This window comes from Vollenhovia emeryi, unplaced genomic scaffold (genome assembly GCF_000949405.1).
Source record: "Vollenhovia emeryi isolate VEMERY1.0 unplaced genomic scaffold, V.emery_V1.0 DF939132.1, whole genome shotgun sequence".
NCBI lineage: Eukaryota > Metazoa > Arthropoda > Insecta > Hymenoptera > Formicidae > Vollenhovia > Vollenhovia emeryi.
The window spans coordinates 2005897-2018024 of NW_011967234.1; the positions used below are offsets into that span (position 1 = coordinate 2005897).

Consider the following 12128-nt stretch of genomic DNA (forward strand, 5'->3'; position numbering starts at 1 on the left):
TCGATCTCTGAAAATAAGTGAAATTGAAATATTTAATATTAAAGACAAAAGATAGATGTTTGAAAACGTAATTTATCATAAAGCGTACCTAAATTAGAAGCAATACAACTTGTAACAATGTTATTATAATATCGATAAACGAGTAAATGCGTAAGAGTCCATCAGTAGTTAATAATTTAATAGTTAATGAGTGAATATAGATAGCAAAATAGCTTACCCTTTTAGAAGAGTGCTTGTGATAGCGATGAGGGTGCAGCATGCAAACATAACGGTCGATTGCCATGCAGACGAGGATAACAGCGCTCTGTTGAGTCAAAGCACCCCTAAGAAGTGCCTGGAACAGTAAAAGTTTCCGAAAGAGCAAACGAGATTCTTCAAGTGTCGCGCACTCTTTCCCTCTCTCTTTCTCAGTTATTTTCAAATAAAATAAGTTATAACTTCTTGGAAAAGTGCATAGGTCGACAAGTAGCGAAACAAGTCGGATAAGGGAGAAGTTTTGATGAGCTGAGAGAGAACACCGAGAGAAAATCAACTGTACTTGTAAGCAGCTCTTACTATCGCGCGTTACATTCCTTTCAGTTTTCTATCGTCACTTAAATATTTCTTGATTTGTCAAAAGAGAGAAAACGAGATTGCACAAGTATATCTATCAATAATTTATTAATAATAATTTAATGATACGAATATATTATACGTGTACAATGGAAATAGTGATTCACAGATTAATAATTTTGCGTTTGATTGAAATGTCAATTGATTATCCTAGAGATGTGTGTATCTTCCTGTGTGAATATAGCAAAATAATCAGGGTTTTACCGTTGACGAGCGGCAGCTTGCGGTTTACCGCTGATGCCACAACGCTTCGCGGTAATTTTGTCATCGAACATCGGAATTCGCGCGAGAATCGTTGTTGCTCTAATTTGAAGGTATAGGCAGAAACAGGCTCATCTAATTAATTGCCATAGGTCAACAGTGGAGATTGGCTTAATTAACATTACAGCGTCATTGATTATTTACGCTGATGTCTCATGTAGACGGCGTTACAATTATGTCGCACACATTTTACTGTACAAGGAATCGTTAGTAAGCTGTATAAACCTGGTGCCGAGTCCGTACTATAATTAAATGTCACGCTCGAATAAAAAAGGACCGCATTCATCACCGCGCAATGTTGCTTCCACGCCGTTGCACTTATCTGCCTGTGAATTTCTCTCCGCGATTAAATAGTGTGACGTAGTTTTTGTAAATTCCGCGCGTGTAGACACTACGTTAAAATTGAATTTACGCATGTTAATTACAATGAAATTGTATAACATGGTTTCGTAAATTCTAGAAATTAATAACAAAGGTTACATAATCAACATTATATAAAACACAGTCGGTTGGCTCAATTGTTCTAATAGAGTAATTAAGATAAAGGGATCAAATAACATAATCCGCGTGGGATTCCCATTTACATTAGATACAAGTATAAATCGTCTTTTCTTTTAATAAATTGAAAACTAATAGGTAGTCTATATTTCGAAAGAAAATATTTCTATCGAAGATTGCAAGCACATGTGAGAAAATATCGTTATTTACTAACTAACGTTTATTTCTTAATATTGCACAAGTATCGCTCGATGTCTTATATTTAGATAGTAATGTATCGATTACGAGCATGTAACGGGTCAATTTCTCGTAATTTGGTCTACGAATGGACTGTCGGCAAACGTTAATTTGTTCTCCAAACCTACATACATTACACGAAACAAGCTGTCAGACGGCGAGCAAATTGCCAGTAGGATCACCGCCAGCCCTTTCATCCAATTGAAACCAACTCTCTCTACGACTGCGGCGAAGAGAAACGCAATCGCAACTGCAAATTAACGTGCATAAAACTATTTCGGAAATTTTGAATCTTGTGTGTTTTCCTATTACTATTTTTTAAATAAATATTTCATTAATCTTCAACCTTTTTTAAAATGCAGTGAAACACAAAGAAACATATTGATTTAACTCTCTAACAAAAGTATTTTCAAACATATATATACAATATATTATTGCTTCAGAAGCTTGCAAAACAACAAGTTGGCATTATATTGCGATACAATCCGGAAAATATTTTTATTTAAAACATGTCAAGTTAGATTCTGTTGACCATTTAGATACAAAAATATTTCTTAGTTATATATTGAAATAAAATAAATTCCAAGGAAGTAAAAATCTACGTGTGTAAGAATTTATCTCTTAAAGAAGTTATTTATACATAAATTTCTAAACATAAATGTCTACAAAATTGGACATTTTATAATTCTCTTTTGGTTCTGCTAAAGTTGATAAGAATAAAGAAAAAAAGTAAACGCGTTCTCTGAAGCAAATGCCGTGTAACGCGTATCCGTCTGTAGCGGATGCGTTGAACCGCATATTGAACAATCTTGTGGCTATCTACTGACATCAGCCGTCGTTTGAGTCCGATACGTTGGACTACTTCGAAGCGGGGCAGTTGGGACGTAACGAGATGTACACTATCGCGATTCGGGACTCGCTCTATCCGGCAGGTGCCGGGCGAGACAGGCGAGACAGAGGCATGGCACGATTCGATCTCTGGGAAAGGAAAACGATCCCAAGCACCGTGAGCCGCCGAAGGCGACAGCTTGATTCGATGAATCAGTGACGTCGATGCGGTCATAAAGAAACGACAGGACGAGGGTGCGAGTGTACCAAGTATACGTTTAAGATGGTTACCATGGTGACCGTTGGCGTATGGCCAGGAAAAAGCACTGATAATCTAAAGGGGCCAGGATCGGCCTGGCCTCGTTTCGAGCCATCTCTGAAACACTCTCTCGGAAGACCTTAACCGAATATTTTCGCCGCAAGCTAACTTATCCCCGAGCAACCGCTAACCCTTTGCCGTCACCGCCGTCGGATCGCGGCCGAGACTTTAATGGAACATCGCGGCTAACTTTTATTTAGCCACGATCGGAATAATTGGTATAACGAGTTTGATCCCTTGGTTCGTCGCGCCGAGAAATACCGTCGAGAAATAAACGGCAAGTGCTCTGCGTCGCCGCGAGTTTCACGAAATTGCATTTACTCTGGAACGACCTTGGGCCGATTGCAGTAGCGCGTTAGCACGCGCATCCTTTTAGCGGAGAACGCTCGCTTTTTGTCGAAACTCGGTGGAGCTTGGGCGAGCGCGAACGTTCAATTGTGAACATTTCACACCAGCGTAAACAATGGGAAAATAAAGTTAACAATCAGGCAGAGTTGACTTTTACGCGACAATGGTAGTTTCCTGGTGCCAATGGTAACGATTTATTCCATTTTCATGGGGTCTCTGTGCACGTACGCTATTGAGAATCTGAAGCACGTCACTGTCATGTCACGTGCACAAGACGTGCCGCATCTCTCTTAACGCGATATAATTCCACACTCGTCGCCAATAAATGAAAGGGGCATCGGCACAGTAATGTATGGTCGGGGGCATATACTTGGAATTTTGTGGAATATTAAATTTGCAATCGCATTACTGCCGCGGCGGCGCAAAAATTTTCAGGTCGGTTTACACCGCGAAAAAGAGAAGGAAGAAAATGGTGTCGCGAAGCGACGAACAGCGTTAGCGCTTCGGCGACATCGTAGCTCGTTCTGATAAGTAATGACATTATGCAGCTAAGTACGGGCAGGAGAGTTGGGAAATTTACCAATAGATGATTTGGAGTTCGTTTTACATCAGTTATAATTAGCGAACGAACTTGCAATAGAATTCCACCGTTCATTCTTTCCACCTTTCAGAGATAATACTGTGATTGGGAAAAATTAGAAAATTCATTAGAAAAATACAAGTTTTCAAATTAATAATAACGTTATTAAAAATATAAAATAATTGTTTCTTACACGCTGAAAAATCTTTTCAAGTCTCAAGAGATCGTTTACAATTGCATTAAAAACTTGTTATTCATAAAAAATCACTACTACTCTAAGGAGTTTAATAGTGTTGTAATGCACTAAATGCATTACAAGCAGCGCGGTCATCATAACATGGTAACAACGGTAATTGTCTACAGTGATTCCTGGCACATCACTGAGCAAGAACAAGCAGTACTAGTTTATCGAAGTTTATAGTTTGGTTTCTAGCAGATATCTGAATACACAAATCCATCGCGGCCTGGGGTTATCGCGTATACCCGAGAGGTTTGTTGCCACTAAGAATAGATTCTATGAATATCGAGTGGCTAGAAATGATTTACCATTGCGAAATACCTAGAACGCGCGGTCTCCGTGTTATTCTCACCCTCTTTCCCGAAGGAGCAATTGTCAACGCGTAATCGACCCGTTCTCAATTATATTTCTTTACGGGCGATACTCGATACTTGTAGCGTCAATGGCCAATACCGAATATATCGAAGTTTTAAGTTTTCAAAAATTTAAAAGTCACAGTGCTAAAATTTCAAAGATAGACTTAATAAAGAAGCTCGAAACAGTTGTTCATCCCTTATAGCGAAATCGACCCTCACAAAGCGTTATACGTTTTTGAATAAATCATGACACAAAATATCGCGCATTGTCTTTTTGTATTTCTCGCTGTCTGTTAGAAATATCGATAGGAACAATGTGGTAAACGCATTCAAATAAAGGCAGCATTTTGTTTAATAACTCGGATATCACCGCTCGTTATTGTCACGGGTAGGAACAAATGTTCTTGCGACCGACGTTTAAAATGGACGGAATGTAATTGATCGCCCGTTAACGCGGTGGAATATTAAACACTATTAATTCTCGTGGATCGTTCTATATAAGCTTTTAGCTGGTCGCGAGTTCGATTCAATTGTGCATAATTGTCGTCGTTTGTGCCAGCACGATGAAAAGAATACGGAACCGAAATTGCAAACCCGCCACTTTTTATTCGCTGATCACTTAAAGTTTTACATGTTCGTTTGAAACTTTACTTGTTGTACTTGAAACTTTGCACGTTCTTTTTCTCGCTTGCTAGCAAATCGGGTGCACTATCAACACTATCGTTACGCCCTCGAGGTTAATAGATTCGTACGAGCTTCTCTTTGTGTTAAAGGGATACTATCGAGTCGAGTGCTACTACTTTCTCTCGTCTATCAGAAGAAGTTAATAATTAATTAAATTGCGCGATTGTATAATACATTCGTGTTTACAATGATGTAAAATTTTGTTAGGAAGAATGTAAGAAAAAACTTTAATGAAATTTCGAAAGATTTAAAAAATGTACATATAAAATATGAAAGAAAGTAGCGTGCACAATTTGAAATATAACAGTGTGTGTGGAATGTTGTATCATATGCGAAAGATGTAACAAGAGTATGAAACAAGAATTCTACTTCAGATGTTAACCTTCCATCGTTCCCATATCCATTTGAGAGATATATGGATAAAGGGACTGGATATAAGAAATACACGCGATATATGTGTCTTCAAGACGAAAGTATTCGTACATAGGAATATTATCCTTATGGTTTTATGAAATTCCTGCAGGTGTCGAGATTCCTGCTTTTCTATTTCGAGAGTCGATGGTTCTCGTAAAGTTTTATAGGATCGTCCGCAGCATCGAGTATTATCTGAATTTCTACACGGCTGTTACACGTTTCAATCGTACATATATTGCACAGTCTTTCGAAATATCCACTATCAAAGTCGTAATATTTTATCTGCACGTAAAAAGAATTGAAACTCGCAAAAACGCATTGAGATAATTATCATATATTTCTTTTTTTGCTTCGTATCAATGCACCGTTCGAGGTATAGAATTTGATTCGTAGAAATGTATCTACGAAGATAATGAGAAGTTATTTTATATCCCAATTCTTTTGGTCTTTGAATTTTTTAATTATGCAATATGTTTTCCTAATTATTAGATATCTGAGTTTCGCATCTGTTTATTAATTCTCTGCCACCTACTTTCTCTCTGCTTACTAATTGTACCACGTCTCCACCAAATTTGCAATCTATTTCCAGCTACACAGGAACTTGCGCTCTCCGCGTTTATTAATTCTCTTTGCTTATAAAGTCTCTACTTTCCACCGCATTATTTTGTATTCTTTTCTTCACTTACCGTCCTATCGCTTATCTCATTCTTTCTATGACACTCTTTTTATGATAGGATCTCGAGAAGTGTTTTAAAAAGAACACTAGTTATTAATGTACAAGTAAATGAATTAATCATTTCTACTATTTTTTAAGAGTACTCTTTATATTTCGTGAACTCTGACTGAAAATATCAATCTTAATTTGCTATATTTGCTTTGATATGATCGTTATATATGTATATTACCGTGCAGCACACATATAATACAGTCCATGCAATTTTGAAGAATCATTGCTGAGTGTTTTACAAAAAAGAATGTAAATCTTTTAAATCAGAATAGTGAATAATTTAATTTTATCATGCAAATAGTATATAATTATTTTATTGTATTTATAACTTTTGTTTTATTTCTTCCATTTTCTAATTTTCTCTCAACATTGATTCGATATCCGCTGTTCAACGTTTTGATTGCAATTTATATAAAGATGATTCCCTTTTTATTTAATAATTTAAATTAATGACCATATCTTACTGCACATATGCACTAAATTGACATATGTCTAAACTCGATATTTCACGAAAGTGACGTAGCGTAAGAACATTGATGGTAACGGACAGTGTTTTGATACAATATTATGCAAGTTTCAAGGAATGCAGAGCTGAAACATCGGAAGACATCAACATCTCAGATATCAGAAAGGTATTTCGATATAACGCGACATCTATCTCTATGTAGTTCGAGTCTTATCGAGGAAATGCGACAAAGATGATTTGTTGTTATAGGTATGGCTGTAACTTATGATATTCAGATAAAAATGACACTGCTCCATTTTCTATTTCCACATTATACATATAGACGATGTTATATATTAATATTTCAACCAATATTATTACAAATCTATTGTTCTTTTATTATCTATTGATCAATTTTATCGACAGAAATAACAAATAAATAAAAAAATTAATAAATAAAAGTTTATTTAATTGAACATCATATTCAATTAATATCAATATGGTTTCGAGAAAATATTAATGTTAAAAAAGTCATAACAGATAGAATAGAGATACATCGTACCTCTGCTTAACGAGGAGATCTCTGCCATGGCTTCCTTGTTAAATTTTATTGTATTATTCGCAGTTACTAAAATTAATTATCTCGCTATTTTACTGCGCAAGCATACGGGAATATGTTGTCAATATATCGTCAAGTTAATTAACAGTTGTTATTATATTAGCCTATCAGTGAGCGAAGCAACACAAACATATTACACATCTATTTGTATTATTTTATTGAAAGAAAAATTAATTTCCAACATTAAATTGTGACACGCGCGACAAATATGTATTATAAGTTGAGCAGAAAGTTGTGTGTAGCTTGTATATAACTTGCGTTTACTAATTTCGTGCAAGGTATTACTGCAATTTCCCGTTACGGTTAGATAAGCAAATACCACGAAATTCGAGATCTGTCGACGAAACGGCGCATTCCCGAGTTTAGTACGTGCGAAATGAAGAAATATATGGTCACAAATCAGATCGTTACCTCAGAAGATGGCGCAGAGGACGAGGAAGGGATCGGAGGGAAAGGAGCGATGCGTAAAGATTATCGCCAGGAACTCCGATAACGTCGCAGCAGCCGACTGGTGGAGGAAATGGCGGAAGAAGTACCGGCTGCCGGAAGCGCAGCCACGAGTTTCAAACGATAATAATTTCCTGCCAAGCATCGCGCGAACCATTCCAAGATTTCCTACAAATTCCACGATTTCTGGCTAAGAAAAGCTGTCGAGGTTATTGAACGGCTCTTTAACGCGCAACGCGTTATAAGTAACATCGTAATCTCCAACGTTATATTCAAGTTAACTTCATCATGAGGCAATATAAAAATATATTGCCGATATAAAATGTAAGTACTATAAAATTATTAGCTATCTGTTCATGTGGCATTAATTAAAGTAGTATAACGAACGTCGATTGTTTCTCAAAAACGGTATACTAACACGATCTGCATAACAAATATAAATGTCGAAGGCTAAACAAAGAAGGAGTATATAAAAAGAAGTACTGATAAACTGTGCAAAAGTTACCTGAATTTGACAGACCACTTCGCCATACGGCCAGCATCCGTAAACAGCTGGTAAGAAACCGAAAGGCGTCACTAAAAGACCAATCGCTAGATCGTTGCTCGCTAAGCTCGTCAGCAAATATCTGGGCTGGAAGAAAATTGAGGAGAACCTGTTGAACGTCTTTGGTCAGTGTCAATGGGCGTCGTTACCGAAACGGTTGAATTGTTGTGTAATGTGCGCGACGTTAGTTCTGTCATGAGGCGTGTAGGGAGGGAAAATATCGATTGAGACTTAACGAGAACTTCCTTTGGCCAATTATGTACCATTTCTATGAGCATCAATTAAAATCCGTTGATTTAACTGATTTATTTAACTACAAATTAAATTTATTCTTAATTGATGCTAGTGGAAGTGTATGTACGCAATAATAAACAAATTTAACTTTTTCGATCCAGTAAAAAAATATATGCTTCCAATTGTTGAAGTTTTTAATGTAGTTTCAACTTTCAGTCTTTGAAATATTACTTCCTACTGCCGCTAATAATCGTATGGAAATTCGAAGTTACTTTCGTATACATATTTAGTAGGCTATGTAACTTTTACATATACATAAATTAGATCTGAGAGCGCGAAGTCGCTAGGTGGAAGAAGAAAAACTGAGAAGGAGCCGTAGAGAGCATACAGAAAAGTTAAACATCATTAGTGGCAATACATCTACGGCGTAGGAGATTATATATTTCTTGTTAACAAAGGGAGATAAAATGCTTAAGACAATCGTTTCTCGAAAAGCGTTTAAACTAGGTGTCACAGCACTGGAACAAGGATATACAGGGTGTACTAAAACCACCGGATATCCTTTTAATTATAAATTCTTTAGAAACTTTCAAAACAAAAATTCTAATACAAAAATGTCGAGGCTATAATTACATTTCATAAATGACAGGCCTGAGATTTCGCGCGCTCAGGTACGGCGACACGACGAGTGATAAAGGTGTTCCTACGAATATCGCCCTTTTTAGCATAGTGACAACTTTCACAACAGACTTAACGATTCATTCTCGAATTAATTGTTCCTTTTGTTATCTTTAACCACTTCTTTTGTTAACTTTGTGTAACGTCTTATTACTAATAGGGAGGGGTTCACTATGATGAGCATCTTGATCAGCATCCTGATATCCTTCGATTTAGTCGATCTCCGATATTCTGAGTGAACTTGGAATTTTCAGTTAGATTCAATCTAGTCTCCTGCCTCTCTTTATCCTCAAATTTTCAAAATAACCGGATCATCGTCTTCTCAAATATTTTCTGTCCCGTTAAACGGTGACTTTGATTCTCGCTCGCTCGCGAAACACATAGGAACACTTTTATCACTCGTCATGTCGCCGTGCCGGAGCGCGCGAAATCTCAGACCTATCATTTGTGAAATATAATCGCTTGTTATTTAAAAACTATCATAGCCTTGACATTTTTTTATTAGAATTTTCCTCTTGAAATTTTTTAAGGAATCTGCGATTAAAAGGATATCCGGTGGTTTTAGTACACCCTGTATTTCATGTGCATGCAATACGGTTATAGAAATACGAATTTGTATTTATTTAACTCTCTAGAAAGATTTACATATGCGACGAAAATGAATAAATGCTAATAATGTATTATTCATATACTGCGCTTCAACTAAGATGTCCTCAGTTTTACGTATTACGTTGTCGGGAAACTTTAATCAATCCAATAAATAGAGGATGAAACATCCACTCACTAATGTACAATTTTTTGCGGAGATCATCAGTCTCTACGAAACTCGACGGTACTCATTTAGAATCCAGAAACATGACTGTCCCGTATTCCGCGTAGCTAACCACTTCAGAGACTGATTTACATAGGAAGAAGAGGAAAATGGAGAAAATACCTGCCATCACAGACTGTGAGTTATGGCACCGACTAAAACCTTCGTACACTCGCGTAACTGATATTTTACCTCAATCCTTTTATAAGATACAAAACAAACGTAATATTAATCTCGCTTTATACATATATATGTATATGTGTCTCGACTTTTCCTTGATTTTATTTGAGATTTTTACAAATTTTGCAGTTATTATTATTTCATCATAAAAATAAAAGTATTAATTTAAAAAATTTAAATGTAACAAAATATAAATTTGGTCAAGGAAGGCCTGAACTGTTTATTATATTTCTAAAAAGCTATATAAATCAAACTGCAAGTACTGTATTAATAGATGTACCATCTTACCTGAGCATGTATATATTTGCTGTACTGCCTGCTATTGATAACACATATCACTAACAGATTTGCGCACAGGATACCAAGGCTGAGCAGCAGTATCAGGGTAGCTCGTACCAGCTCCCCAGGGCCTGGGCCTGTCCAAGCGGCGTCGGACGTGCCGCCTCGCCAACAACTGCTGTTGCTCAGTGAGGGTGCCAGCAGTATCGTCTGTTTGTGTTCCATCATCATCAGTTGTTCGCTCACTTCCCCACGCGATTACGGTGCCGAAACCCCAGACGAGACATCCGTGTCTCGCTCGAGGCACTTCGTACGTTTCTGAAAATAATCTTTTTTTAAATGAAATCTTATTATACTTCTTTTTTATCATATTAGTTATGTACGGAGGAATTTGAAGAGGAATCTTATGATGCTTATTTCATTAAAAATAATTCTTTAATGTAATTTCGTTATATTGACTTGTTTTATGCATGAATAACTAACAAGATACGATGCCTTGTGGCAATATCGCAGTAATAACAATAGAGATCATAATAAGATTGGGTCAACAATATCTCTTAAAAATCGTATGTTTTTTTATTAATAAAAATATTGCAAACGGTTGTTTTAAGAGCAACTGTTTTTTCTGTCAATGAAAATGTAACAACACGAGTTTTAAGGAAAGGAAAGGAAGGCAGAGCAATATCGCAACGTACCTTTCATCCCTGACGATCGCGAATTTTCAAGGGTCCGCCTTGATGATGGCCGACCAGCTTTTTTAAGCACTGCTTCTTCATCATCAAGATCGTTGAGAATCCACGCGATTGCGAACGTTTGAGCGCGTCTAATGACGCACTCGAATGTCCGCTCGCGACTCACGAGTACGCATTTGCAAAACGATGTGTGGCTTCAACATGTGATAGGTTCTTGATACGCGATGCATCTCAGCTTGCATTCACAGCGTTTGCGGACACGCGGGTAAGAAGCCAAGCTCTGAGAAAAGAGAAAATAAAGCGGATAAGAATAACATAATATCAGTTTTCTCTGCATTTACGCTTTTGTATGCGCAAAAATTTACAGAGTCAGGACTATCTTACTGCTTGTCTACCGAATAACATTTGTGACAAGACGAAACTGATTATTATTTTACATGTACTAACTAGAATATTTTTGATATTTCGAAAATATTGTTGCATGTGTGTGGAAGAAACTTGTGGATGTAGAAAAGAATATTTTTACAGGTCAAGGTTACGAAGAATTTATGATAAAAAAATATATAACACGTATACTACCTAAAAAAATATAGATATATACTAAATACTAAAACATTATGTAATACATATGAGACTAGTAGATTTTGTTTTATTTGACATCTAATACGTTAAACTGTAATTAATCTCTAAATTCCACTACGGCTGCCGAGTACTCATCGGCATTCCCATTTTACACTGTTACGCGAGAGCTCTCTACGGAATCACAGACTGTATTTGAAACTCGTACGTTTCGAGTTTGCGACGTTTTATTTGCTCTTGCCCGCAATATTTCCAACAATCAAGCGTACGGGCGCATCCCGCTACGTTTCCGGGAATTTTATTTGTACCACGTAAACGAACGAAGCCGTTGGTCCGCGAACTCGACGTTGATCGATCGCGCGCGTCAATTCCGTTCGCGTTGACGGCGAATCGATGATGCGTTACAGTACGCCGGAGCCGAATAGATCTCTGCGAATTCATACGGATCATGCTCTTCCGTAATAAGCTCGGCTCTTCGGACTGTGAATAATTAATTGTAAACCTTTTATGCGCCAGAC

At 36.9% G+C, this 12128-nt stretch overlaps 1 protein-coding gene across 4 annotated transcripts in view; it reads right to left on the reverse strand.

The window, feature by feature from the left end:
* The window catches only part of LOC105568030 (trace amine-associated receptor 9), a 61434-nt gene that overhangs the window by 25773 nt on the left and 23533 nt on the right, over positions 1-12128 (reverse strand). For 3 of the 4 annotated variants that reach the window (XM_012023383.1, XM_012023382.1, XM_012023384.1), the window contains exons 3-6: positions 11035-11311; positions 10349-10657; positions 8119-8244; positions 218-334 (exon numbers count right to left, since the gene is read on the reverse strand). In XM_012023383.1, coding sequence (XP_011878773.1) covers positions 218-334; positions 8119-8244; positions 10349-10570 — 465 coding nt within the window. In that variant the 5' untranslated portion in view covers positions 10571-10657; positions 11035-11311. Of the gene's footprint in view, positions 1-217; positions 335-8118; positions 8245-10348; positions 10669-11034; positions 11312-12128 lie in introns of all 4 variants that reach the window. The other variant, XM_012023385.1, reaches the window with a different exon arrangement.